Genomic DNA, 26714 nt, shown 5'->3' on the forward strand with positions numbered 1-26714 from the left:
GTTTCTTGTTTTAAATGTGACAAGATAAAAGTTGCATACTTGCTTACACATCTATGTGGCCCTTCCTCATTATGGAATCACGTTTACTGTTGTAAGCACAGTATTTGCTATGGGTTTAGTATGAAATTGAATATATAATGTGTTAGTAAATATTTACTAGCCATTGTTTTTACAGAGCAAGTGTAAAGTACTGCATAAAGGCAGCAAACTGCTCAAAAGAAGAACAGTGTAGATAAAAACAGTACATTGAGAAATGTACTAAAGGTCTTAAAACACTTCAGTGCTTAGTTTCTGTGCTTGCATGGCTTGCATAAATATATTTAATTTCCAGTGAAAACTTCCAGATGTTTTCTTGCAAAACCTAGGAGCCACTTACTGGCAGAAAACACCAGTCTATGTTCATAGCAATTTTTTTAAACCATTGTGCCACTTTCCTGTTTCTCAACTCTTCCTTCCTCTTCCTTCTCTCCCCACCTCCCTCCCGCTGTTCTGAGAAGTATCAATTAGAATATTTTAATTTACATTTGTATAGGGATGAAAGAAATCCTGGCTCTTTCTGCTGTTGGGGGCAGTGTGAGTGGATAGTTATTTCTGGATATTCCTTATATTGGAATGGCTTCCAGTGTCCCTGGAATTCTGCTGTGCAGGTGCTGTCTGCACTTGGGGTTTCACCAGAGACCTCCAACAAGACCCAAGCCAGGGGTGTCATTCAAATGAATGAAGAAATTTCATAACTTCACTTTGCTGCTTGTTCATGCAGGGTGTTTTCTACAACTTGCCAAATGTAGATTTGGCCTCTGCTGAGAAAGCTCTTGTCATCAGAATGTTGGGGTGACTCTTCCTGCATGCAGTGCTTTGTCATGGGAAATCAGTATTTGGAGCTTTAAGCTCAAAGATGAGTTAACAAGAAGCAATCTAGTGTCTGACTACTCAATAGTAATTTGTTGGATTTGTAGTCCACAGATTATTTTTGTATCCTTTTTAAATAAGTGTCTTACCTGAGCTATAATGGCAGAGAAGAATTTTTTGTTAATGTGATGTTTGGGGTTGTTTTGCCTTTGTTATTAAAGAATTTGAGAGTTGAATATATTAATATGGGCAACAGTTTAACATTTAATTGCCATTTGTACTGTTATCTTTTGTTGTTCCGTGTAGCCTTGGGGTACACATTTCCTTCTGCTGTGTAATTCCTTCTACTTAGAAGTCACATATTCAGAAATTTCTTTAGGAAGCAATTTTAAAGACTGTTCAACAGGAACCAAGATAGCATGCAATTTCTGCTTAGTGGGTAACTGGGCATTTTTATTTTTATCATGACAAGCTGTTGTGTTGTTTCTCCTCTTAATTTTTAGGATGATCCATTTAAGAATAAAGCCTTGATGTTTACCAATAATACACAAGAATTGCATACAGACCCATTCCAGTCAGAAGATCCTTTCAAATCTGATCCATTTAAGGGAGCAGACCCCTTCAAAGGCAGTAAGTGATAAAGCTTATCAAGGACCTTGAAGGTCAATTGTTGAGTAAATTATATTTTCACAAACTTATCTTGCTAAATACTAGATAAAACAAATTGTTTTTCTCTTCTGCATAGGTGACCCATTCCAGCATGACCCTTTTGCAGAGCAGCCACCTGCTCCAGCAGGTAATAGCCCTTTTTAATGACAGGACAGGTGTGGTATAAACAATTTGTAGCAAAACACAAAGATTTACAAGCACAAAGGAAGCAAAAAGGTTTCCCTGGCTTCAGATTTTTGGTTTAAAAGTGTGGGAGCATAGAAACCAACAGGGTGTGCATTCAGAATCAAAATGTTTAATGAGAAGTGTGTAACTCTTTATTAAGTCTGAAAGCTTCAGATAACATGTTCAAACTTAGTAAATACCCTCTGTAGAGAGGTCTCTGGAAATCTATCAGATTTATCAAAACATTGTGTTTGTGTAAGAAAAATTGTATCAGTGAGTGTGAGGTCAAATAGAGAATGTTCTTTATAGACCCACCAGTGCTACACTGTATTTACCTTTTCATTCTAGATCCCTTTGGAGGAGATCCATTCAAGGAAAGTGACCCATTTCGTAGTTCTGCCCCTGAGGATTTCTTCAAGAAACAGGTGAAGAGTGACCCATTTACCTCAGATCCATTCACAAAAACCCCCACTTTACCCTCAAAGGTCAGTAATTTTTAAATCTACACTTAATAGATTTCATTACTATTGACAAGCTTATTGTCTGAAAGCTAAAAGGAATGAAATAACACAAAATACTTTTTTCCTAACTGATGAAATATCATTAATTATATTCTTAAAATGCAAGTATGGATTGTTCAGGCAATCAGCAGTGTTCTCTCTGGTTCCATGATAACGAGATACATTCACCATTAAGGTATTTCTAGGTGGATATTTTTCCTCTCTGTTGGGAATTTCAAAGCAGCAGCACCCACTCATTCCCACCATTCCCTCCATCCCAAAGATTTCTGCAGTCATGTAGTGAATGAGATGGAGGAACTGCTCTGGGTAAAGGATTCCTGAGCCCTCAGCACAGTGGAGGGACTGCACAGAACACACTTGTTATAGCCAGAATTGCAGTTCTAACCTGTCCTGATGTGTGTGCTTGTTTGGGGAGGAGTATGATTTTTTTTTGGTTCTGTTTTTATTAGTATTTTCCTCATTCTTATGCAATTTGAGTGTTGCTACCTAAGACCAGTTTCAATGTGTGGGAAGTCAGCTTTTATTTAAGTACAATCCTATAGTGCAAGACAAATTGACTTGTCAAGCTGAAGAGCAGCTGTAAAAACCATCTGTTTAAAAAGAAGCAGTATACAGACTTTGAATTATTAATAATATAAATGCATAACCTGAATATTCTGTCTGTTGCTTAAAGACTAAATGCAATTAGCCAAATGCACTAATAATGTAAATTTCATATAATGAGTTGATTTTATCCTACTCTGTCCACTGAATAGAGTGATCTGAAACTGGAAACTATTTGTCTTAAAGCAAGAGATTTTCATAGGCATGAAATGGTAAGTGCACAGTCCAGCAGAAAATTAATTACATATATCTGTTCTTATTTAGCCTGACCCTTTTGAAAGCACTGATCCTTTTACGTCTTCCAGTATCTCTTCAAAAGGTCCAGGTAAGAAATAAACATTTTATAATGAGGTATCTTTTCATGAAAGAAGAATCAAATATAAGAGTTGAGAATAAAGAGTCTTGTGAGCCATTGGCAAAAATTGTCATGGCCTTGTGACAGTTCATGAAGGCTGTCTTTGTGGCACTATGTATTGTTTTCTTCTCATATTTTATGAGACATTATGTCACTGTTTTCTTCTCATATTTTCCCTCCAAACAACTGGTAGAAAACCTTTTGTTTTGTGGAATTCTCTTTGAACATCTCATGGCAGGTGTGTTTTAATCACTTGCCTAGTTTTGTGCTGCATTGGCACCACTAAGCATTCCTTGTAATTCTTAAGTATTATTCAAAATAACTTTTTTTTTTCTGCATCTGTTCTAGATCCATTTGGAACACTGGATCCATTTGGAAGTGGTGCTTTCAGTGGTGGTGAGGGATTTGCAGACTTCAGTCAGATGTCAAAGGTAAAGGTTAAAAGGAAAGCAACTGTCTTTTTAAAAATCTATGTACAGACACTTTCTAAAAGAGTGTGATATTATTCTAACTTTTTAGCTGACAGTCTGATTTTGTTAATTTTCTTTCAGTCAGCCTCACCAGCTATATAGCAAAGAATTTTCCAGCCATGTCAGATATGGTAAAGTCTTACTAAGACTGGTAGATTCAGTAGGGATAAATAAAATTTTCACAAATATTTTCAATTACCAGATCAGGAAAATTAATTAACTTCTAGTTTTAACTTGTAAGAAGAGGTAGTTGTTGCAGATATATTAATATATTTCAGTGTCCAGCCTTCATCTAAGTCCTGGAATTTGCTTCTTGGTTACTTCATAGTAAGTATCCTGACTTGTTTCTAAGCTTACCTTAAAATCATTAAGGTTGGACAAGGCCTCTAAGATTGAGTCCAACTTTTAACAAAATACTTTGCTACTAAATAAATGTAACCTAACCTTACTCCACTCTTAACAGTCAGTCAGTCTCTCCCATGTTTTAAGTGTGCAATTTCTGTTCATTTTAAATAGCAGATGAAGAAAAAGGTTCAGGACACACATGAAAAAGATGGATAATTGGAAAGGTCTTGGTCTGCTTTCCTGAGGTGGAGTTTGAATTTAGTTAACTCAGTGTCCAACTCCTTACATTAGTTCTGCAGTAACACTTGAACACTGTGGAGTAAATGTTAAAAACAAAATAGGTTCTCATTTCACTTTCACTAATTACATTTCTTGGTGGTTTTTTTCCTCTTCTAATTTTTACTGTTTTGGGGAGGGTTTTAGTTCTCCACTAGATGGCAGCAGCCTTCACCAGTAGACATGGCTGGTTGAGGTAGAAATTGTAGCAAAGGTTTGACTGCAGTTTTTACCTTTTTCACAAAACTCCTCTTTCTTCATTTCACAACGATAAATTTCCCTGCATGGCACAATCCTTTTGTGCCTCTCTCAGTAGGAGAGTCCTTTAGAAAAGCTGGAAGATTTAAACACATGCTTTTGGATATTCCCTAAAGTTTTGATTAAAAAATCAAATACCTATGTGTAAGTTCATAAAAGTTTGGAATAAAGTTATCCCTTCTGCACTGTTTTTCCAGGTTCTGTCATGGTTCTGTTTATTAGAGTGAAGGTCAGGCTGTGGTATTACTGTTCATTGCCAAATAGTAAAAAGTAAAGTTTTACTTCCTTTTATTTCCTCATCAGCTTTTTTGCTAGGACTAGAAGTTCTAGAAGTACTTAAATGATTAAAAGCATAAAGTCTTTGAATGTTTATGGAATCTTAGCACCTCTGTCTTGGGCATTACCCTCCTACACCACTTAAAATAATGTACAGGTTTTGAAGTTAATGCTTTTACTTGATTTAACCTGTAGCTTCATGAAACCACAGGTATTCTCCAGTGTGCTTACATCCCTTTTCTTTTCTTTTTTTCTCATATAGTCAGTACCTTCAGACCCCTTTGCCTCCTCTTTTGGAGGGGCAGGATTCACAGATGACCCTTTCAAAAGCAAATCAGACACACCAGCATTACCACCCAAGAAAAATATCCCTCCACGACCCAAGCCACCCAGTGGTAAGGAGGTTTTCTTCCTTTAACAGCTTCTTTCAATTTGCAGTGTATTGCTGGATATAAGAGCAAGTTGACAGTCTACTGTCTGTCTTATATTTCCATGGAGGAAGATGTGAAGTTATTGGTAAATTGACAAAATTATCAGTAAACCAGCCTGAAACTCTTCAAAGTGGAAAACAGATGATGAGAGTGCTATTACAGATCTATAAAATCACATGTGCAGGAAAAAGCAGGGGAAAAATATATTTCCTAAGTAGGCAACATATAAGATTAGGAAACGGCATCTTTAAAATAAAGAGGTTTGGTTTTACATGGTAATATAAATTCAGGATTTATTTCTATGTTTGCCAGAGAATATAGTGAATGCAAAAAGTTTAAATAGTCGTAAAAAAACCTCTAGATAATTCTCAGAAGAAACAGAGACAACAGGGTGTACCAAAAGCCAAAAGGCTGGCTCCAGCTCCTTTGCAGCTGAGTAGCAAGGCAGTATGACTATGGCTGCATCTTTATCTGGTTTTGATGTTCTTCCTGAGGCATCTGCCACAAGATCAGGGTACACAGACCTGTCCTGATCTGTCTGTCCAGGTAGGATCATTCTTGCATTTGCACATTACTGTGTGAATTAAACAGAAAACACTTTCTGAATATATATGGCTTTGTTCTGCTTCAAGTCCATTATTTATGGAAATCTGGGAGATATAGAAATCTCATGAATTGAAAATAAAATCTCTCTCAGTGGAGCTTCAATTTCTGTTCTCCCTGCAGTTGTTTTCAAGATATTCAGCTACCACTGAAACTGTTTAAAGAACTGAAGCCATGTAGTTTCAAGTCTCCTTTTAACAACAATGGTTGAGTTCAGTTGATGTCAAGAGGGAACTTTCAGTTGGCTCAAAAAAAAAAAAAAACCAGAAGCTAGATGCTGCTTATGGATAGTCACAGAATTTTTCACTAAACACACTGATCATCTTGTATTTATATATCCACAGACAGTATTAGGAAGCATAGAACAAAAAGAACAGATCCATCATTAATGTCTCCTGCAGTGTGTGGGTTCTCTGCCTTTCTGCTGGTGCATTTTGGAGCAGAGCAGGCAGCCTGTTTGTGACAGGTGTTGTTGATCTGGCTGGTTTTGCAAACCAGTTATTCTAGAACAAATTCCTTGGATAATTGAAAAGTGCTTGCTTATTACCTTAATGTCATTACCTGTCCCATAAATTGATCCAAGACATGAAAGATACCATTTCACACATAGACTTACAAGCAGACCATTGCAGCAGTATTAGTTTGTTCCTGTTGCTGTGATTTTATTGCTTAAGAGATTATGGTGCACCCAAAAACCCTGAAAGCAGCAAATGAGAGGATTTTATAGGTGAGTATGCATGTAAAGTTGTCAGGAAATGCTCTAGGATTGTGAAAAAGCCTTTGAAGCAGTTTGTTCTATGCTTGCTTTGTGTATTTTCTACTACTCTACTAATGAGTTTTCAGTAATTTAAAAAACCCCACATAGTATGTCATGTTGACAAATATCCATCACTAGGACAGACATGAACAAAAGGAGAAATAGAAATGCTGGAGGGAATCTTGTTTCACATTGTGAATGATGTTTTCAAGGAAAGAATGCAAATGGCCATCTTTCAAAAAAATATCTACACAAAATATCATAGAGTTAACAGGGCCTATATAAAGTTGGATGATTCCAATAAATACTAGATATACCCATGTAATCTCCTGTATGTAGTTTCTTTGTATTTCTGGTTAGAAACATGGTTACTCTTAGCAAATGCAGTGAAATAGTAGCAGGAAAGGTGAGTACTGACTCACCTACATGAGGATTTTTGGGTGTCTGTGTCCTCATTCCCTCTTTTGTGCATACTGAGGAATTTGGGGAATATTCAGCTGTATTAATATGTTTTTTATTTAGACATGTGCACTCAGCCTTTAATCAGTTGGTTAAAAATGGTTTAAGTGTGTCTCTTCCCCCCCTTCTAGGGAGATACAGTATTTGTGAGGTTCCACGCTCTACCAAAAATGTTATGATAAAATAGGCTAAGGAGGAAACAACAGGTTTTTTTTTTAAAGCAAATGAGCCTCGTGTGTTTATGCAGTTCTACTCCTCCCTTCCTTCCACAACTAAGGCAATCTTCAGTGGTTACTTAAAGCATGAGAAATTATATGGTAATATAGTGTGATTGTAGCAAGAGATATGGGCATCAAATGTGTGTTAGAGTGCCTCAGCAAACAAACAACAGGCGTGAAGCTTCCGTTGTTTCTTACCTTTCTTATTGGTCTCTTTAATTAAAAAACAAGTAAGTGATAAAGATCTTGCTGAAGGATGAATAAACACTAATTATTATCACACAAACCTGTAATTCGCCTTTCTGTTCCATGCTTGTACTCTTTTTAGTAAAACTGTTCTTTCTGTTGGGGGGGGTTAATATTGAAAAACACTTTTGTGGTTTGGTTGCATTTTGGTAGGCAGGTGCAAAAAGCTCTGAAAGGAAACTTTACTTGTCCTCAAACCTCTGCACTCAAGTAGAAAATATAAATACTTTTGCAGAGTGTTGGAAGCTGTCTGATTTCCCAGGCTTTTGATAGTGGAAACTAAACAGGATCCACCAGTGATTGTTCCTGATTAGCCCTGATTTGGTGCTTTTCTTTATGTGAAGCTTTTGCATGTGACATGCAAACATTGTGTGATATCCCATTGAGGGATTGCACTGTGTCGTGGTCCAAAGTGTGCCACAGTTCTCACTTTGCCCATGGGTCTCTTTTTTTGTCCAGATGAATGAGGAGTTTGACATCAAGTCTCATTCCTTCATCGAAACAAAGAGCAAACCCTTGCAGCTGAGCACAGGATCAGGAAAACACTTAAAATGGCATGTCCTGACTTGGAAGGGACCCATAATGATCATGGAGCCAAAGTGCTGGCCCTGCACAGGATACCCCAACAACCTCACCCTCTGAAAGGCTGAAAACATTGTCCAAGCACTTCTTGAGCTCTGCCAGCCTTTAGGCTGTGACTCCTGCCCTGGGGAGCCTGGGCAGTGCCCAGCACCTTGCCCTGAGCTCCATGCCAAGGCCTGGCACAGCTGCAGCCCTTGCTGGGCTCCCGTCCCTGTGCCAGAGCAGAGCTCAGCCCCTGCCCCTGTGCCTGCCCTGGGGAGGAGCTGCAGCCCCCGAGGAGCCTCCCCTCAGTCTCCTGGGCTGCAGCTGAACGAGCCAAGTGCCCTCAGCTGCTCCTCAGCCCTTCCCCAGCTCCGTGTGCCTCCTCTGGGCACTCTCCAACAGCTTTGGGTCCTTCTGATCTCGTGGTGCCCAAAGTGCCCCCAGCACTGGAGCTGAGGCTGCCCCAGGGCAGAGCAGGAGAATCCCATCTCTTGTTGAGCTGGTGATGCCAGGCCTGGTGCCCTCCATGGTGACACTTTGGGCTGCTGGGGCACACGGGTGACTCAGATCCAACTTGCCACCAACCAAGGACTCCCTGGTCCCTTTCCACATGGCTGGTCCACAGCCTCTCATTCCCCAGTCTGTCCCTGCATCCAGGGCTGCCCTGGCACAGGGGCAGGATCTGGCACTTGACATGTTACGTTGAGGATTGCCCTGCCCTTTCCTTTGTCAAGATCTCTGTGCAACACATCTCTGCCTTTAAGGGAGTCAGCAGCTCCTCCCAACTACGTGTCATCACCAAACTTACTTAAGTCTGCCTTCCAGTCCCACATCCAGGTCCTTCATGAGGAAGTTGTCGAGCACAGGTCCTGAAACGGAGCCCTTTGGACACAACCTGTGTTTACCATGTAGTGATAGTCAGAGCAAAAGGCCTTCAGATGTACCTGGAATGACCTCTAAAAGGAGTTTGTGGTTCAGGGGAGCTGCTCTCATATCCAGGTTCTGGACACAGTCCTCACACAGCGTGTAGAGAAACTTCTCTGCTGCTGCAGGGGGTGTCAGTAACAGGATTGCAGTGGGTCATCAGGTCTGGTCCTACACATCCTGACCTGTTCTGCTTGTCAAGTGAAAATGGGTTGGTTTCTTTGGTTTTTTCCACAGCTGGAACATTGAGGAGCAGCTGTGATCTGAGTGTATTAGCAGGTAGTTCAGTTCACAGCTCTCTGTGAGAGGGAAAACCCTTATTGTGTGACATGGATTAGGCACCCTGAGATCCATATCTTTCCCTTCTTGAATAATGAGATTAAGAGAGGAGATGACAATCACAAGATTATTTAATTAGGTTTGTATCTTGGGTAGAATCTCAGCTTCATGCTAGCTTTGTTCATCATAAATAATTTTCTTTTTTTCTTGCTCTATTGTTGACCTGCCTGTCAAGATCTTTTAGATGTTTCAGAGTCCTTATCTGATCCTTGCTTGGGCCAAGAGATATCTCATATTTGGTTTTATGGTAAAATACTCTCATTGAGTATTTATTCAGTATAACTGTTTGGAGAATCTTTAAAGAGAATTGGAGGAAGGTTAATAATTCAGTTAATCCCAATAGAGAATAGCAAGGGGAAGGTGTTCTAGAAGGAGCAAACCTAGGAACTAGTGTACCTCAAAGATCCAAATTACTGTTTCATGAAAAGATTTGGAACATCACTATCTCTGTCCCATACATGGTTTAAGATTCTCTTTAGGTTGTGGAAGATCAGCCAAGAAAAAGTTCTCAAGACTCTTCAAATGAAAATTCCCAAGAGAATGTGTGCATGTTCTTCAGTAAGGTATTAATCTCCATGAAGGTCCTAATGGACATTAGGTTTCCTAGGGCTCCCCTAGGACTTGGCTGGAGTAATTTGATGTTCACCAGGTGCTACTGGAGAATTTGCAGGTTTCTTTGGAGAAGAGTGGAACATTTTGGAAATTTATTGATGTTATACCTTGAGTAATGCTGAAAAAGCACCGAAGAAATGCCAGTGCTTTGTGTAACGAGCTGTGATAAACAGAAAGCAAATAATAGTAAAGTATCAGCATTCTTAAATAAAGGTGCCCTGTGACAAGGATCTGCATTCCACTGCACATTATTTTCTCAAACGCCCTTAAAACATTGCTGAATTTTATAGATTTATAAGGACATTTTACTTGCTGGCTGAGCACTGCCTGTGGTGTTCAGCACTACCGAACTTCTGGTTGCTTTATATTTCTTATGCACCTTCTCAAGCTTTATGGGACTTTGGTGTAATTAAGGATAAAAAAATATGAAAGGACTGGTAGACTGAAACCTGTCAGTTAAAATGGCTCTGGTAGGTTCTCACAGATTAAAAATTATGTTTTCTGCTGTGAGCTGCAGATTGAAATCAGTCAAGAGTTCGCCGCTAACTAGTTTCTAGGTAAAAGTTGTTGATTACAGAAAGAGAGAAACAGATTTTTTTTTTTTCTTTTTAATTTTTTTTTTTTTTAAAAGTACAGGAAGTTGCTGTGTGGGTGTCAGTGATTGGGTTATAAGTAAATGCTTTGATCGTGGGACCTAGTGCTTATGCCCCACCCTTACCACTTCCTTTCAGCGCAGCCCCATGCATTCCACATTGCGGTTATTGAAGCGCTGTTAACCAGTGAGATTAACCACTACTGACAAGCATCTGACACATTACTCTCTATGCTCTGGACTCCTTGTCAGGCCCTGGAGTTCCTGAAGGAAGCTGCTCTATCCAGGGAGGATGAGCAAAGCTTGGCCCCTCCTGTTAGAGCAGGTCGTGCCCTGCCTTAGTGATGCTGTACATTAAGGGTGTGAGGAGAGGACACGGGCATTGAGCTGTGTGGTGCTGAATCTGCCTTTTGTGTGCCCTTTCAGACATGAGAGTTCCTTCCCCATCAGGTTAACACCACAACAGGAGTGTGTGTAACCTGGCTTCCAAGGGGACAAGGCACACCAAGTTGTAGGATACAATCAGATCCCAATGATACCTTGCATTGTCTTGGGTTTTAGCACTGAGTATCCCTGTAGGGAGAGGTAGCACACACCCAAGTGCCAGAGAGATAATTTAGTGCCTTTAAGGCTGCTGGTGCATTCAGTGACCCATGCTCCATACCCACCACTCTGTATTCCTGCATGGAACTGAAATGACAGGATATAGTCGGTGTCACCAATGCTGGTTGGCATCCTCCAAACAAGTGTCACTGGCCCTGCTCAACGAATGATGGTCCAGGTGCACATGGTTGCTGGAGAAGCTCACAGATAACATTTTTTGCCATCAAGAAGTTTGGATGGATGTGATTCTGCCTTCATCCTGATTCCAGGAGTGATGGATGAGGTACCCAAATTTCAGGATGCATGGAAAACCCTAGAGCTGGCAGTAGGTTCAGAATGGCTTCTCATGCAAAAGTCACCCAGAAACCTCCAAAGTGGCACCCTCAATGTTTCCATCACTTGCACCATGCTTGCCTTTAAGATCCTTCCCATTCAAACCATTCTGGGGTCCTGTGATATTAGTGGAAGAACCTTCACCACAGAGCAGTGTGAAACCTTCAACCTTTCCTCAATTTTTATTGCTTGCTTATAGTGGTTTTCATCTTTTTAACTATGAAAGAATAAAAGTCCTAAAAACACAGGAAGAAAATACACTTTTCAATTTCAGTGTGCTGCTTCCTTACAATGGTTATTTAATAAACACAATTATTTTAAGAATTTTTATTATTAAAATATATTTTAGCTTGTGTAAATGTTATCATTTATATTGTTATTGTATGTTAGTGAATAATAGAGGCAGTGGATATTATATTAATAGTGAACTTTTAAAATGCTAATGAACTTTAAAAATTGAGTTTTTCTTTGGGTATCAATATGTAAATAGCAGAAAAATACAGTGTAACTTGAAATGTATAGAATCTCAGATCATTAAAGGGACATTAAAGATCATCCAGCTCTAACCCCCCTGCCTTGGGCAGGAACACCTTCCACTAGACCAGGTTGTTCCAATTCCAGGGATGAGGAGTCCACAGCCACTCTGAGTACATTTAAAGGAATAACATATTGAATTCATCCTATATAAGAAATAAATTAGTGGAGTTCCTTAGCTGCTGTTTGAAATACAGGTGTTAAAATCAATTCCATTGGTAAATTACTATTCCACGCTGCACATGGGGAGTTTGTCAGAAGCCTTCAGCTTTTATTTAGTGATCCATTTATTTTTTGTAGCTCTGGTCTATGATGGTAACTGAATATTGGCTTTTCAGAGGTTAGTGGTTAACACCTCTGTATCAACCTTTTTGAGTTAAGGGCTTCAGTTTTGTTCTCACAGTGTTTTTATTACTTGTTACGGTTTTGAAATGTTAAAATACTGAAAAAACATAGGGGACAGTAGCTTACCTTGGGTTAGGAAACATGACTGATCCCTCAGAGAGACCTGGTTCTGTGGAGCTCCAAACCTTGGTGCAAACACAAAGGTTTGCAGAGTGTTTGAGTGACTAGAAATTACTACAAAATAATAGTAATGATGTTGCTGATCATAAATTTAATCAATCAAGGTGCTAGGGTTCAGTATTCCACTAAATCCCTTATTACAAGACTGCTAGATGCATTTTGCTGTCCTACCAAAAAAGACAGAAAAGGCTGATTCAAGCAAAATCTGGCTGATAAACTCCTGGCTTTTCATCTTGCCAGTTGGCTGATGAATGATATCTGAACATGTAGGTAGCTTAAAGAAATGAAAAGGGGTCAGGGGTTTAAGATCTTAACAGGTCTTCAGGATGTTAATATTGTGTTTATTGAACCAATCTGCAAACTTACAGCTGTGCTGAATGTTGTAATCCATCACCTACAGAAACACTAATTCCCTGATTTGGGGTGGCCATCCTTTGCCTGTCCTTTGAAGTGTGGGTGCAGAAGGTTGTTGTCAGACTCAGAGAAGTTAGAAGTGCAAGAAAAATTACCAACAGAACATCTTTAATTCTGTTCCTGTGGTGCAGGGAGCTTGCAAGGGAAATTGCAGATGGATTTGCCCACTCAAGTGCACACAGTTGTGGAGGGATCTAAAAGAACTGTTCTGATGGCGCTTTGACCTCAAAGCTTCAGTGATTAGATACCCAGATAATCACATATATACAGACATGTTCTAGGTTTCCCTGGACCAGGATTGTTCAAATGAAAATTTTAGATTTTTTGGGGGTGTCTTTTGTACCCCTGGGACCATTTCAGAGGCCTCTTGCTCCTTCTGTGTGTAACCAGCTGCTGACCCAGCTCAGTGTTTGTGCAGCTTCTGCTGCTCCCTTCCTTTGTGTTTGATGCTTCCTCCTCCTTCATGCCAACGATAAATATAGCTCTTTTTTGTATGTGTCACTTCTCTAAATTAAAGGCATTTTATAGTTTGACTGTTTTTTTGCAATTTTAGACTTATTTCTCATCTTTAAGGCAGCCCAAGAGCACTGGCAGTGCACATTGACCTTGTGTTGACACTTTGAGTGAGGTAAAGAAGGCTTAGATCTTTGCTACTTTTTGAGTTGGACATATAAATAGGTTTTAGTAGTTTGTTTGCCTAAGATGTGTCTTCAGTGTCTCAACTAGATAAAAATTCAGACTTTACAATTGGTTCAGTGTCTTCCTTGTAAATGCAGGCCAAAGTCTGAATGTTCCCATGTAGATATTTGCTCTATGTACTTAGATAAATTTTAAAAGCAAGAAGCCATGTTAGGTATAATGGATGTAATTAGGAGTTAGGAACAAGAGAAAGGATTGTGTTAATCAGAAAAAAACAATAATGTAATATAATTCCCTTGATTTAATTTAGATTTAACTCTAAATTATGTGGATTTATTGAAGTTGTGGGTATCAGCCATTTGATCTAGAGCAGTGTATAGAGTTCTGTTCTTTACTCATGAGATGACAGGAGTGCTGGGATGTTTATTTGTGCATGATGCCACACACCTGTTCCCTTAGAACTTTTTCAGCACCCAGAATTATTCACAAGTACCCTGGTGCCTGTTTACCTTTATTTTTTCCCCCTCACCTGTAGCCAAGAGTGAGAAAATCAGCCTCGAAGTTGTGACTGACAGGAAAAGTTTTTTTGTTTTTCATGACTTCTAGAAGACCTGACAGTTACATTAGAGAGCACAGGCATCCCTTGTTGTGTAGGATAAATGACTCACGGGTGGAGCACCTGCCTGGCCACAAGCTAAAAATTCCATTCACGCTTTGATTCTCTTGTTTATGCTGGCCTCTCAGAGTAAAGATATTTCAGTACTGATGGTTGAAAGAGGTTGTCCAGAAGCTGTTTCAGAGCAGGTTGTTGGGCTGAGCATTGTAACGATTTCTCACCTTTCAAGAAGTTTGTAGATTGCCAGAATGTTTCCCTTAAGCAGAAGTTTTCGGTGAACTCAAGGTGCAGACTTTGCAAATATCAAGCAAAAACAGTTCTGAGGGGGTTTTGCAAGGGAAAACCTCTCCCTTCTGTTACAAAAAACATGTTGTGGTTTTTTGCAAAGAACATCATCAAATAGTTGAGTTTGCAGTAGCCCCTGTTGAAGACAAAGACCTCCAAGTATTCTGTAGAAAATTTAGTTTAATGTAATTAACCTTCAGGCAAAGTTTGAAACTAGCAATCATTTTTTCTGTGAGTTCAGTTTCTGAAGATTTTACTGTGCATCACTGGAGGAGCTGGATAATCTTAACAGGATGGTGGAAATCATGCTGAGTAAGTTGGGAATGAGATGTAAATTTGGTAAACTGCCAAGAGAAAGATGTGCAGGGAGGCACCTGAGGCTTCCTCTGCCATGTGAAAAAACAGGAGAGGTGGAAGTCCTGGGATTATATGCTCAGGTATAATCACAGGTATGGACTTACCTTATCACTCCTTATCCTCTGCAACACAACTCTGACTCCTTAAAGGCCATTTTTCAGTTTAGAAAGTATCCTGGAAATGAGCCCTTATTTAGTGAAAGTATAAAGTTGTGTCATTTCCACTCTCTCCTGTTTGCCCATGAGCTTGATCCATCTAGGCTTCAAAGCCAGGAAAAATGCTGCTTCTCACCATTTAGCAAGATACTCTTCTAAGCAGAAAGTCGGGCCCAGCATTGAAACATAGAATATTGAGACAGTTCTAAATATTTCACTTCGTTGTCAATACCTTGTAATTCAACAAGACAAATTTTGTGTTTGTATCCTACCAGTGAGGTTATATTTGCTTTGAAATATAGATCTCAGCCCTCCAAAATCAAGTTTGCTGTGGGGTATGAAATTAGATAAGCCCTTTGTATGGGTGGAGTTCACTCTAAGTAACAGCACTTGCTGTGGTAAACCATTTTGTTCATCATCTCTTTTTGCTGAAGTGAGTCCTCGGTGTGGTTTGGGTGCACCACTTGGGTAACTGCTGAAACTGCTGTGGTTTCAGAATAGGACCTGTTTTGCTTTTTTCTGAACTTCTTTTCCCCTGAAACTATTAGCAGAAAAATCAAATAAGGGTTACAACTGTTTGCCTGCCATACCTCAGAACGATGAGCAGAGTCATGTACAAATGCAACATTTTCCAGTAAATGGAAGATTAATGCAATCTAGGTTATGACTATATTTTGCAGTATTGCAGTTTTACCAATGTCCATCAGTAGAGGTGGTAACTCAAACTGTGGTTTGGGTACTTTTGCTTTATGTTGTGGAAAGCCCATACCCACATTCTTGACACACTAAACATGGGACTGCAAAAATCTTGGTGTAGTTAAGATGGGCCACTTATATTTGTAAGTCAGCAAAGACATCAGAAAGATAATGCTGGTGTTGGTCTTACTAATTTGTGGCTAATAAATGAGTAAATTTGAACATCTAACTGAACCAAACTTCTGCCAGGCTTCAAAACCATGTTTGCAGAGTGTGGCAGGATAATGTGAGCTGTGAACAACATAGAAAAGGCACTAAAAGAGAGATTTGGGCTTGGAGTTGGACTTGATGGTCATCATGGATCATCAACCTTGTGGTTGATGTATTCAGAGTAGGTGCTGCCCTTAAAATTGCTCTGCAAAAATAAGCCTGATTGCATAAGGGTTTCCCTCTCACTTTTTTTTTTAATAGAAAAATTACCACCCTATTCTATTCTTTAACATCTAAAAATCTGAAGAAAATGGCACTCAGCGTGTAAAATGAAAGCTTTCAATATCATTAGCAGTAACTCTCATTATATGGTGACATTTCCTCTACAACAAAGTAATTCTTTGTGATCTTTTGTGAAGATGAAGCACAAGAAACCCTGATGCTCTGTGCAGGTTCAAAACCACCCAGAGCTTTGTGCAAAAACCTTAAACAGGCCACCCAGAAAAACCAGTCTTGCTGAACAAATACGTTGCAAACCCAGCATTTGTGTTAACAGTCACCAATTCCACAAAGTGGTTTCGCTAGCAGAAGATTTAACCTAAGACAAAAAGCAGCTCAAAATGGGTCAGTTTTACCTCCATCAATCCAAATTGATTTTGGGCAATACAGGGTGAGGTATGAGGGGGAATTTCATTGCTGGTAAATGGCAATAGAGGATGGGGAAATAACCTAGAGGGCTCTTGTTTTGCCTTGACCAAAAGTTGGAAATGCAGATACTTTAATTCTCTTTGTAGTTCTCCAAGGCCAGTTTGGATGGAGCTTGGAGCAGCCCAATCTAGTAGATGTCCCTGCCCATGGCAGGGGGTTAAAACTGGATGAACTTTAAGGAACCTTCCAACCCAAACCATTCTGGAATTCTATGACTCAAATTTAAAACAAGTTAAAATAAGTTGCTCTTTTCTGTGGAGCAATACATACAAAATGCTGAGCTGCTCATCCCTTGCCAGGCTCGCACGTCCCCTGGCATGGGATGGCAGTGGCAGTGGTGAGACCTGGAGGCCACCAGGATGGGCAGGATGGAAGTGAAACACGCCATTCCAGACAGCAAAAGGTGCCCTGTGGAAGGGCAGGTGGGGTGAGGGAGGGTCTGTGCTTGTGAGGAGAACAATTTCATGTACAGACTGTCACTTCCTTCCATGAAGGACAAAGCATTGCCCTGATCCGCCTCTCTTTATGAGCCACACGGATCCATGGGGATCTGCAGACCCACGTGTCAGATGTTATCCATGTACTGAACCTTGAAAAACAGAGCTTTAACAGATCTCCTTTATCTTCCAGCTTCAAGGCAGCTGAACCAGTGTTATTTCTAGAAACTTTCTCAAACCTCGTGGATGTGTTGATAGAATGTCTCCCAGAGCAATGGGCATGGCCCCAAGGCTGCCAGGGCTCAAGGAGCATTTGGACAACACTCTCAGACACAGGGTGGGATTGTTGTGGTGGTTGTGCAGGGCCAGGGGTTGGACTGGATGATCCCTGAGGGTCTCTCCCAACTCAGGGTGTTCTATGAATGTTATAAGTTCCCTGTGTAGTCTGGAGTATCCTTAAGTTTTTAAAATGTTGTGGATTTTCTGATGTGAATCTCTTTTGGTCCAGTCTAAATCCATTCACCTTTTTCCTGATGGAAGACTTGCAGGACTACGATCAAGTTCCCCTCAAACACTGTCAGGACTAAACAAACCCACTTCTATCTCCTACTGCACGTGCCTTGTTTTCCATGTTTCTCTCTGTCTGCTTGTTCAGCTGGGGACTTGCTTGCTTCCCACTTTGCATGCAGCTCAGTGCCTGCCAGTGGTGCAAATATTGCACCTGAGTGTGATGTTGGCACTAATGAGAGTCTGTGTGATTCCCTCTGCTCCATGTAAACCTGATTTCCTCAGTTCCGTGTACACCTGATTCCCTCAGTTCCCTGGATACCCAGTTCCTTCAGTTCCATGTAAACCTGATTTCCTCAGTTCTGGGATACCCAATTCCCTCAGCTCCTTGTAAACTTGATTCCCTCAGTTCTGGGATACCAAATTCTCTCTGTTCCATGTAAACCTGATTCCCTCAGCTCCATGTAAGCCTGATTCCCTCAGTTCCCTGGATACCCAATTCCTTCAGCTCCTTGTAAACCTGATTTCCTCAGTTCTGGGCTACCCAATTCCCTCAGCTCCTTGTAAACCTGATTCCCTCAGTTCTGGGATACCTGATGCCCTCAGTTCTGGGATACCCAATTCCCTCAGCTCCTTGTAAACCTGATGCCCTCAGTTCCCTGGATACCCAATTCCCTCAGCTCCTTGTAAACCTGATGCCCTCAGTTCCCTGGATACCCAATTCCTTCAGCTCCATGTAAACCTGATTCCCTCAGCTCCTTGTAAACCTGATTCCCTCAGTTCTTGTGATACCAAATTCTCTCAGTTCCATGTAAACCCGATTCTCTCAGTTCCATGTAAACCTGATTTCCTCAGCTCCCTGGATTCCCAATTCCCTCAGCTCTCTGCCCACAGTGCCTCTGACTTTGGGGAATAGAGGCCAGCTGAGTACAAGGGAGGATGGATTTTGGCTTTTGGCTGGCCCTGGGGCAGGAGAGACTGAGCTGGGATTTACTGGAAGTTACTGGATAGATCATTTATTCAGTGCAAGTTTGCTGATCTTTATTTCCCTTTGATAAAAGTGTTTCCACACATCTGAGCATATATTCTGAAGTTCATGAGCACGTACCAAAGTACTTTCTGAAAAGCTCCCAGGCTATGACTTAGATGTGCCAAGAACACTCTGAAATTTGGGGTTTGATTCCATTTCTCTGTGCTTTCCTAGTATGTATCTCATAATGGGAATGAATGATAAGATTCCTATTGAATTATAGTTCAAATAATTGGATATTTCAAAGCAGCTCTATTGCTACAAATAATGTATGAAATTCAGGTTTTTATGCAGAAAGTTGTAAGTATTGCAACAAATTAAGTATACACATAATATTTATGAGCAAACACAATAATTCCTGTGATGTCATTTGTTGTTGGGGTGGAATATAAGAACAGTCACCTACAAAAGGTGGGTTGTGGAGCAAACACCCCAGAGAGAGGTGAATTTGCCTCCTTTTCTTTGTGTACATGGTGGTAGAAGGATGAACCAATTCCAGGAAAAAAAGCAGAATGCAGGCATTCTGTAAAGTGACAGCTAAGTTACTCTTTAATCCTATTTAACCTTACTTATCTTTAGAGATACATGGTTTTTAATTTTATCTCCTATATAATATCAAGCTTAAATTTAAAATATCTCTAATCCTGGAAAATCAAAGTCATACTTGCCAATTTTTTTCTGACCAAATGTCTTTATGATGGGTTTCATCATTTAAAATCTTGATGGTATTAATATTTTGGTATGTATAAATAGATAAATCCACTTAAATAAAACAACTCTTTTAGATGATTTGCACTGAGAAATGAATACCATTAAATTGGGTTAAATTTTCACCCACCCAGGGAGGATGGATGATGCTTAAGTTTATCAGTACAGTTTCCTATTTCAGGGCTTTGCATTGTCCATGGTAAGTAACTTCTCTTTTTCTCCTTTTTTTTTTTTTGTTTTTTTGTTTTCCTAAACTTTCCAGGTAAAAGTACTCCTGTAAGCCACCTTGGGTCTGCAGATTTTCCCAAGCCCCATGATCCATTCCAGCCATTTGGGGCTGACAGCAGTGACCTGTTTCAAAGTAAAAAGGGGTTTGGGGACCCATTTAGTGGAAAAGATCCATTTGCTCCCTCCTCTTCAAGTAAAACTTCTAAAGACTCTTCCTTGGGGTTTGCAGACTTCAGCTCTGTAAGTTAAGTTCCTTGTCTCTGAGCAAACCACTTTCTGCTCTGCTTGCAGCAATCTCTGTTGGGTTTTTGTCTTACCTGCAAACCTACTGTTCCCTGGCTTCTGTCTCTCAGTACCTTCATGCTGTCCTCATTGTTTTTGTATTAATATTTCTGTAATAAAAAGGCGTTATTTCAATAAAAAAGAAGTTTTCCTACTAAATTTTCAAGGGTTTACTTGCATTTAAATTATTTTAGTACAGTGTGCCTTTACTCTCAAATTCTTTGTAGCAGAATCTGTGTATTGTTTTTGTTGCATGGAGGCTATTTTGTAAATGGATTTTTGGGAGCCACTGATGTAAAGACTCAAAACCAATTGATATTGAACATTTCTCTAGCAATTTCACCATATCCTGAGAAGCAAATCCTTGAAGAGAAAGTTTCTGATAAGTACTTGTAACTGTTTGTGGAGAAAATTCTGACATTTGCTGTATATGATGGAATGTGGTCAATAGAGAGACACAGAAATTGAGACAGAAATTGAAAATTTAGCTGTTGAATTTTGTTCCTGTTACTGATGTTGTAGAAAAGACAGAGAAAACAAAATGGTTTTGTAGAACCAAGGTAGAAAGGTCCACACTGCACTCCAGAAGACAGTCCCAGAAGGTTTGAAAACCAAGCCAGGTCCCCATTCAATTAAAAATACCGGGGCTTCCAAAGCCTGCCTTTGGTTTTAGTGCTGGAATTGGGAACCATTGTGAATGCAGTGCTGGTGTGGTTCTTATTGCTTCCAAAAGTGGATAGAATCTGTTCCATCCACAGCCTCAGCCTTCCTCGTCCTTTCACATTTTTGTTTTCTCATGTTGCCACGCAGTAAAATTGAACTTACTTTGTTCCTTAACTCTGCTGGACACAGGGCAGTGTTCAGCAAGGGGAGATATTTAAGCTGAACCTTTCAGGTTGTTTCTTTTTAATGTTTTGAGTTTTTTTTTTTTTTCCTAGTTATTATTTAATATTAAATGTGTATCACTTTTCCTATTTGATATTGTTAGCTGAGGTCATCTGTGCAGACTTTAGTTGGCCTCAGGGCTTTAATTTATCACTTTTGAAACGTCCAAGTTCAAGATTTGTTGTATGTTTTTGACCACAGCTAGTTGGATTTGCACAGTTAAATTCTGATTGTATACAAACTGGTGACATTCTTAATAAAAATAAGACACAAAACCTGCTTTATCTGAAGTTTCTTCAACAACATCTAATTTCTTCCTGCAATCAAAGACAAATGATGGAATGGAATGACTCTTACCCAGTTGTCATCTTACTTTCCAGACTCTATTTCTTAAAACGTGGTTTCCTCTGAGTGATTGTATCAAATGATTAACCAAAATCTCTGATCCCAATCCTAGTGGGTGCTCCAGGGTCAAATTTGCTGTGCCATCACGTTCTCAGCTCAGATTAACTTTAGAAGATAAGGAACAAGTAGGAAAAATGAGATAATGAGCAGTAGCCACTTAATAATTCCTGCTAAATGGCATTTCATCAAATGAAATAAATTTAAAATCAGTTTTCTGAATTAATTTCTCCTCCTTTAGGAGAAAGAAAAGAAATTTTGACTGAATTTGACTGAAAATACAGATTTGATCCCCTTTCTCCTCAGTTCATGTGGTTTTTTTTTCCTTTTCTATGACACAATTATGCTGCTACACTTGACAATTCCTAATCCTTCTGCACAGTATTTTAAATGTGCCAGTTACCTTGAAATGATTGAGAATATTGAGCTTCTCTTTGCCTCATGGTTGGGAAACTTTGTTCATAATGGAAATGAAAGTCAGTTTTTCTTACAGAAGGTTTTTGACACCTACTTTGAATCCATGGGATCTGAGAACAGATTCATGTAGAACTGAATAACCAAACAACCTGATTTTTAATTGAAATCCTTGACTGTTCCAAGAAAGAACATGAGAAGCTTCATTAAATTTTAGTAGGAAAATCTGCTGCTTTTTTGACACACTGGCAAATCCATGCACCCAGAGTTTATGTACATTTTCATTGCATCCTTAACTTTGTTGCTGTCATTAAATATGATTCATTGGAACAAAACACTCTTTTGGTAGCTCAGATTTCAGGTATTTCTGGGTTCCAGCTGCAGTTTACAGAGCAAGAAAAACCTTTTTTTCTTTTTGCCAAGAAACAGAACACTTAGCACTAAGCTGGAAATCCAGTACACACAAATCAGTGGAGTTTTTGTGATTTGATTATTCTTGCTGCAGTTGGTTTCATCTATGCCTTGGGTCTGATTGTACATCTGAAAAAGAAAAGGAAAGATTTAATGTAATTACACATGTGACATCTATTTATAGACTTGTTGAAACCTGGACATATGCAAAAGATTGTTATTGTATTAAATTACCTGTAAATTACCTTTTTACAGACAATCTGTGCAAGAATCTGTAGCATTAATGAACTGTTCTGTATTTATTTCACTACTCAATGGTGAGAGTTATCTCCTGAAAATTGTACTTTGTGCCAACCACTTGTAATAAGGCACATCCAGATTTGTTTCCAATGAATCACTTGCCTATTTTTTCCTTTTTCTTTTTCCACTCAGCACTTTTAACTGCAAAAATACAACTTGTGTCCAATAAACAAGTTATAATTGGGACTCTCATAAACTTTGGAAGCCTTATCCTAGAATGGAAGCCGTAGAAGTAAAACTGGTTTCTCAACATTAAAAAAATATCCCAAATAGTTTGACTAAAGTGTCTTATATTTCTGAAAATAGTAACCACTCATTTTCCATCCCAGCTGCTGGATCTGCCTCAATTCCTGGACTAAGCAGAGGATTCCTGCTTCCATTTATATCTGTCTTTACCTTGAAAAAAATAATCTATTTAAAATCTTAATGAGCTTTTTAATCTTAGCTATCAGCTGACATTATTTAAATGAGGAGTGTAGAAAGATCTCTCCATTTTAAAATTAAAATCTCAAAAGGTGTTACACTTCTATTGTATTTCAGTAACATCAAATGCAAAGATTCTCATCTAAATTTTTATAGCAATGGAAGCAGAGATATTGCATGAAGAAAAGTGGGGTATTTTTGCATCAAATCATCTCTAAAGTCATAATGGGAGAAAAAAAATGAAGAATGATGGGCATCCAGATGCATAATTAAATTCTGAGTAAATGAGAATTGGGTTTGGGTTAAAAGAAACTCAAATAGGCGGATTTATTTCAAAATATATAAAAAATAGAAATTACAGATACACTGCAGAGTGGAGGAGGAGGCTGGGTTGGGACCATTACAGTGTTTGTGCAGCTAGGCAGGGTTTAGCACTGAAGTTTGCATTTTAACACAAATTTTCAATATTTCAGGTTGGTCTAGGCAGGTGTAGCTGCAGCAGGCTGTGCTCAGTCACGGTGTCCTGGCCCACAAGGAATTTCTGCAGTATTCATCCAGCTGGAATTTTTCTCCTCAAAAACCCCTCAAATAATATGTTTTCCTGCACACACAGAGAGAAAAAAAATCCCCAAAACAACCCAAAAAACAGATTTTAGAAGTGGCTTTAATGCAAACATTTGCATGCAGCTGTTCCCATCCTCCTCCTCCTCAGCAAATGCTAAAATTAGCTGGGAACAGATTATGTTTGAGTTAGAAATTGCTATGATTTCAATTAAAAAATTTCAGATTTTGTTCAAACAAGCAAACTTTTGCATCCTTCAGTGGTAAATACTAGAATATCAGCTTGGAAATATCAGTTTGGACAAGTTCTGCTGCATTGCACTTGTGTTTGGGGGAGCCCAAACAGGTTTAGGAGCTGAATGTTATAAAATGTGATATTTTCTTAGTGTTCTCTGCTGGAGTAAATTGGATTCTCTCACATTATTTCTTACTGGTGAAACTCTTTATGAACAGCAGCAGAAGTACTTTGGGTAACTTTTGATTTGGTGATGAAACTTCCCACATGTCAGCAGCAGGAACCTCCACAATAAAACTCTGTTGTGCAGTTGCACAAGAATAAATAACTATTAGCTTTACCAGCTATTTATTCTTAGAAATGGCTGTAGTTGCTGTGCTTCCAAACCATTAACTTCCTTTTTTTGTGCTTCTGGAGGTTTTTTTTGTTAGTTTTCATAGCCAGCTGAGCCACAGTTGCAGGGACTTGCATCCCATGGGGGTTAATTTCCAGGTGGGAGGAGGAGATAACTAAGGAAATAAACTAAAGAAGGAAAGGAGAGAGGAATTAAGGAAATAAATCAAAGGAGGAAGAAATTAAGGAAATAAAGGATGAATTGAGGACACCAGTGAGTGAATTCCTATGTCAATTTAGAACTGCCCTGAGACAGCCTGGTGTAGTTGAGCTGCATATTCAATAAGTCTGATTCTTTGTGGGTTTTTTTTTTTTTTTTTTGCATAATTTCTTCGAGCTGGTTGGTGACTTTATTAATTCATTTTCCATTTTCGTTTTGTAGTTTGGAAATGAGGAACAGCAGCTGGCCTGGGCGAAGAGAGAGAGTGAAAAAGCAGAGCAGGAAAGACTGGCTCGGTTGAGGAGACAAGAGCAAGAAGACCTTGAGTTGGCCATTGCACTCAGTAAGGCTGACATGCCAAACTCTTAAAGAGGGTCTTGGCCTCCACCCTGTTCAAGAGAGAAACCTTGGAACAAAGCTTTTATAAAAATACTAAATCCTTGGTTTATATTTGTGAGAATGATTTAAGTCACCTTCGGATCTAAACAGGACTGGGCTGGTTGTGTCTGACTGTGTGGCTTCTCCAAGTGCATAACCTGCAGGAATCACTGTATAAGCTGTATTATATGTTCTAGATCAAATTTATTGCTTGTAAGAAATTTAATGTGTAATCCTAAGGTACTGAAAGTTTCTTTATCTGAAACACAAATGTTGCATAGAGTAAACTGCAGCTTGTCAATCTGTTTTTTTTTTTTTTTTTTTTTTTAATAACCTGAATTCCACTAGATCTTTGAGGCTGCAGTATGGATTTAAAAGAAAATGTCATAAAAAAGAGAATATTTATAGAATTAGCTTTCACTTGTCACATTTATTTAATAATTCATGGTAGGCTAATCAGTACTTCTTCTCCATCATCTATGTCAAAGCATAAATTCATTGGTATTTTTATCCAGAAGTTGTGTCTTTAGCAAAAGAATCTGACAATTGATATACGATGGATACAGTGAACTCTGTAAAACAGTACAAATTTGAAGACTCTAGAAATTAGTAGTTCTTCTAATTTAAACTTTTGTTTGCATTGAGTTTTAATAATTATATACGACTAAAAGTGGGAATTTATTCAGGAAATGGGAGAAATAATTTAGCAGTTAAATTATGAAGTAAAAATTTGCTTTAGTGTAAGCAAACAGGATTGCAGGGTGGTGACACACATTTGGGTGCTGCTTTAATGTGACATCAAGAAATGAAGTGGTGGAAAAGTTGCCATGTTTGAGGAGCACTCACTGTACCCTCATTTACTCCTCACTGTACCCTCATTTACTCCTCATTGTACCCTCATTTACTCCAGCTCCCAGCACACAGAGTAGGTTTTGTTAGCCAGGTGACCCTCTGGGACAGTCTCTACCTCTGCTTCTTCAATTCCACCTCTTTGGGGTTACAGATCAAGCAGCTTTAGCTGAAATGAAGCCAAGTTGAATCAGATTTGAGTTGCCAAATACACATTCACGCATCAATTCTGGCAGCACTGCCTGGGTTGGCTCTAAAATCCAGTTTGCAGGACTCAGACCAGGTAGGAACAGGTTTTACATGCACTGAATGCTTCCACCTGGAAAACACAACACAGAATGTGTTTGACATGTCATAGAAAAAATAAGTCTGTGAATTTAATTTGCTTACTAGAAATGCCTTTTCTGATTACAGGAATTCTAAAATTTCAGTTGTGTTTGCCTTGGAATTTTCTGTCTGGTAGAGTAGGGATCTAGCACAGCATTTTTAAATGTCCTCAGTCTTCTTTCCTGCCCTTTGTTCTCTGGGAATACAAAAGCTTTACATTCTTACTGATGTTGCCCTTGTCTTACAACATTTTCTCTTTTTTTTAAATGTGATATTATATTCCTTCATCATCTTCAATGCATTTCTATTTTTTATGTCCTTGCTTCCTTACTTTTATTTTCATACTACAATGATAGTGCCTGCTCAGTGAATGAAATCAGTCTTTCCCTGTTCAGCTGGGATTGCCTTATCCTGGATGCTTTCCTTACACAGAGGGGTCAGACTGGATCTTTTTTAGCATCTTGGGAGCTTTCAGCTCTGAAATGCAGCCAGGACATTTGTGGCATTTGCAGTGTCAGGCTTTGGTGGGGAGGGAGGTGGATGGGTGGGTGTGCAGACACACACATCTATTCCTGTTTAGGATGTTACTTTTAGGAGTCACAACTCCTCCTTTGCTGTGTGTCTCCTGTGATAATGGTACTACAAGTAATGTAAACCTTTTATTCTCCTCAGAGGAAGATTTATTTCTAATACCAAAACCAACCATATAATGGGTCTTTAGTACTGTCCTTTAATGAGCCCTTTGGGATGCAATAGAAGCTATTTCTAATTTTGAAGATCCTGATTTGAGATCCCCTCCCATTGCAATAATTTTTCTCTTAATATATGTTTGATCAAACACACTAAAACACAAAAAATTCTCCCTTCTGTTGGTGTATAGAACTTGAAATCTCTGAGAGCTAACCTGTGTCTGTCTTTAGGTAACGTGATAAAACTTTTGCTGTGAAAGAGCAATTTTCAAAAGCAAGATTGGCTGCAAGGTTCTCGGTGCAGTTCTACAGAACTGTACCCATGTGTAAGATCCTCCTAGGACTTGAGTTTTTGTGGTGTCTCTTCTGCTACAATAAAATTTAGAAAGCAATACCAGTTCTGGATGGGATGATGTCACTCCAGTGGGACAGGTGGAGCACTAAAAAACTTGATGCATTTTTGAAGTTCTGTACCATAACAAGACTTT

The 26714-nt window shown here is 39.1% G+C and overlaps 1 protein-coding gene across 2 annotated transcripts in view; it reads left to right on the forward strand.

Annotated features, from left to right (window-relative positions):
- Positions 1–24632, forward strand: part of EPS15L1 (epidermal growth factor receptor pathway substrate 15 like 1) — a 41194-nt gene extending 16562 nt beyond the window's left edge. For both annotated transcript variants that reach the window (XM_059489618.1, XM_059489619.1), the window contains 8 exons: positions 1353–1479; positions 1595–1645; positions 2032–2168; positions 3072–3132; positions 3511–3593; positions 5050–5182; positions 19552–19757; positions 24206–24632. In XM_059489618.1, coding sequence (XP_059345601.1) covers positions 1353–1479; positions 1595–1645; positions 2032–2168; positions 3072–3132; positions 3511–3593; positions 5050–5182; positions 19552–19757; positions 24206–24352 — 945 coding nt within the window. In that variant the 3' untranslated portion in view covers positions 24353–24632. The remainder of the gene's footprint in view (positions 1–1352; positions 1480–1594; positions 1646–2031; positions 2169–3071; positions 3133–3510; positions 3594–5049; positions 5183–19551; positions 19758–24205) is intronic.
- The last annotated feature ends 2082 nt before the right edge of the window (positions 24633–26714 follow it).

The sequence above is a fragment of the Ammospiza nelsoni genome, chromosome 27 (genome assembly GCF_027579445.1).
Source record: "Ammospiza nelsoni isolate bAmmNel1 chromosome 27, bAmmNel1.pri, whole genome shotgun sequence".
Classification (NCBI taxonomy): Eukaryota; Metazoa; Chordata; class Aves; order Passeriformes; family Passerellidae; genus Ammospiza; species Ammospiza nelsoni.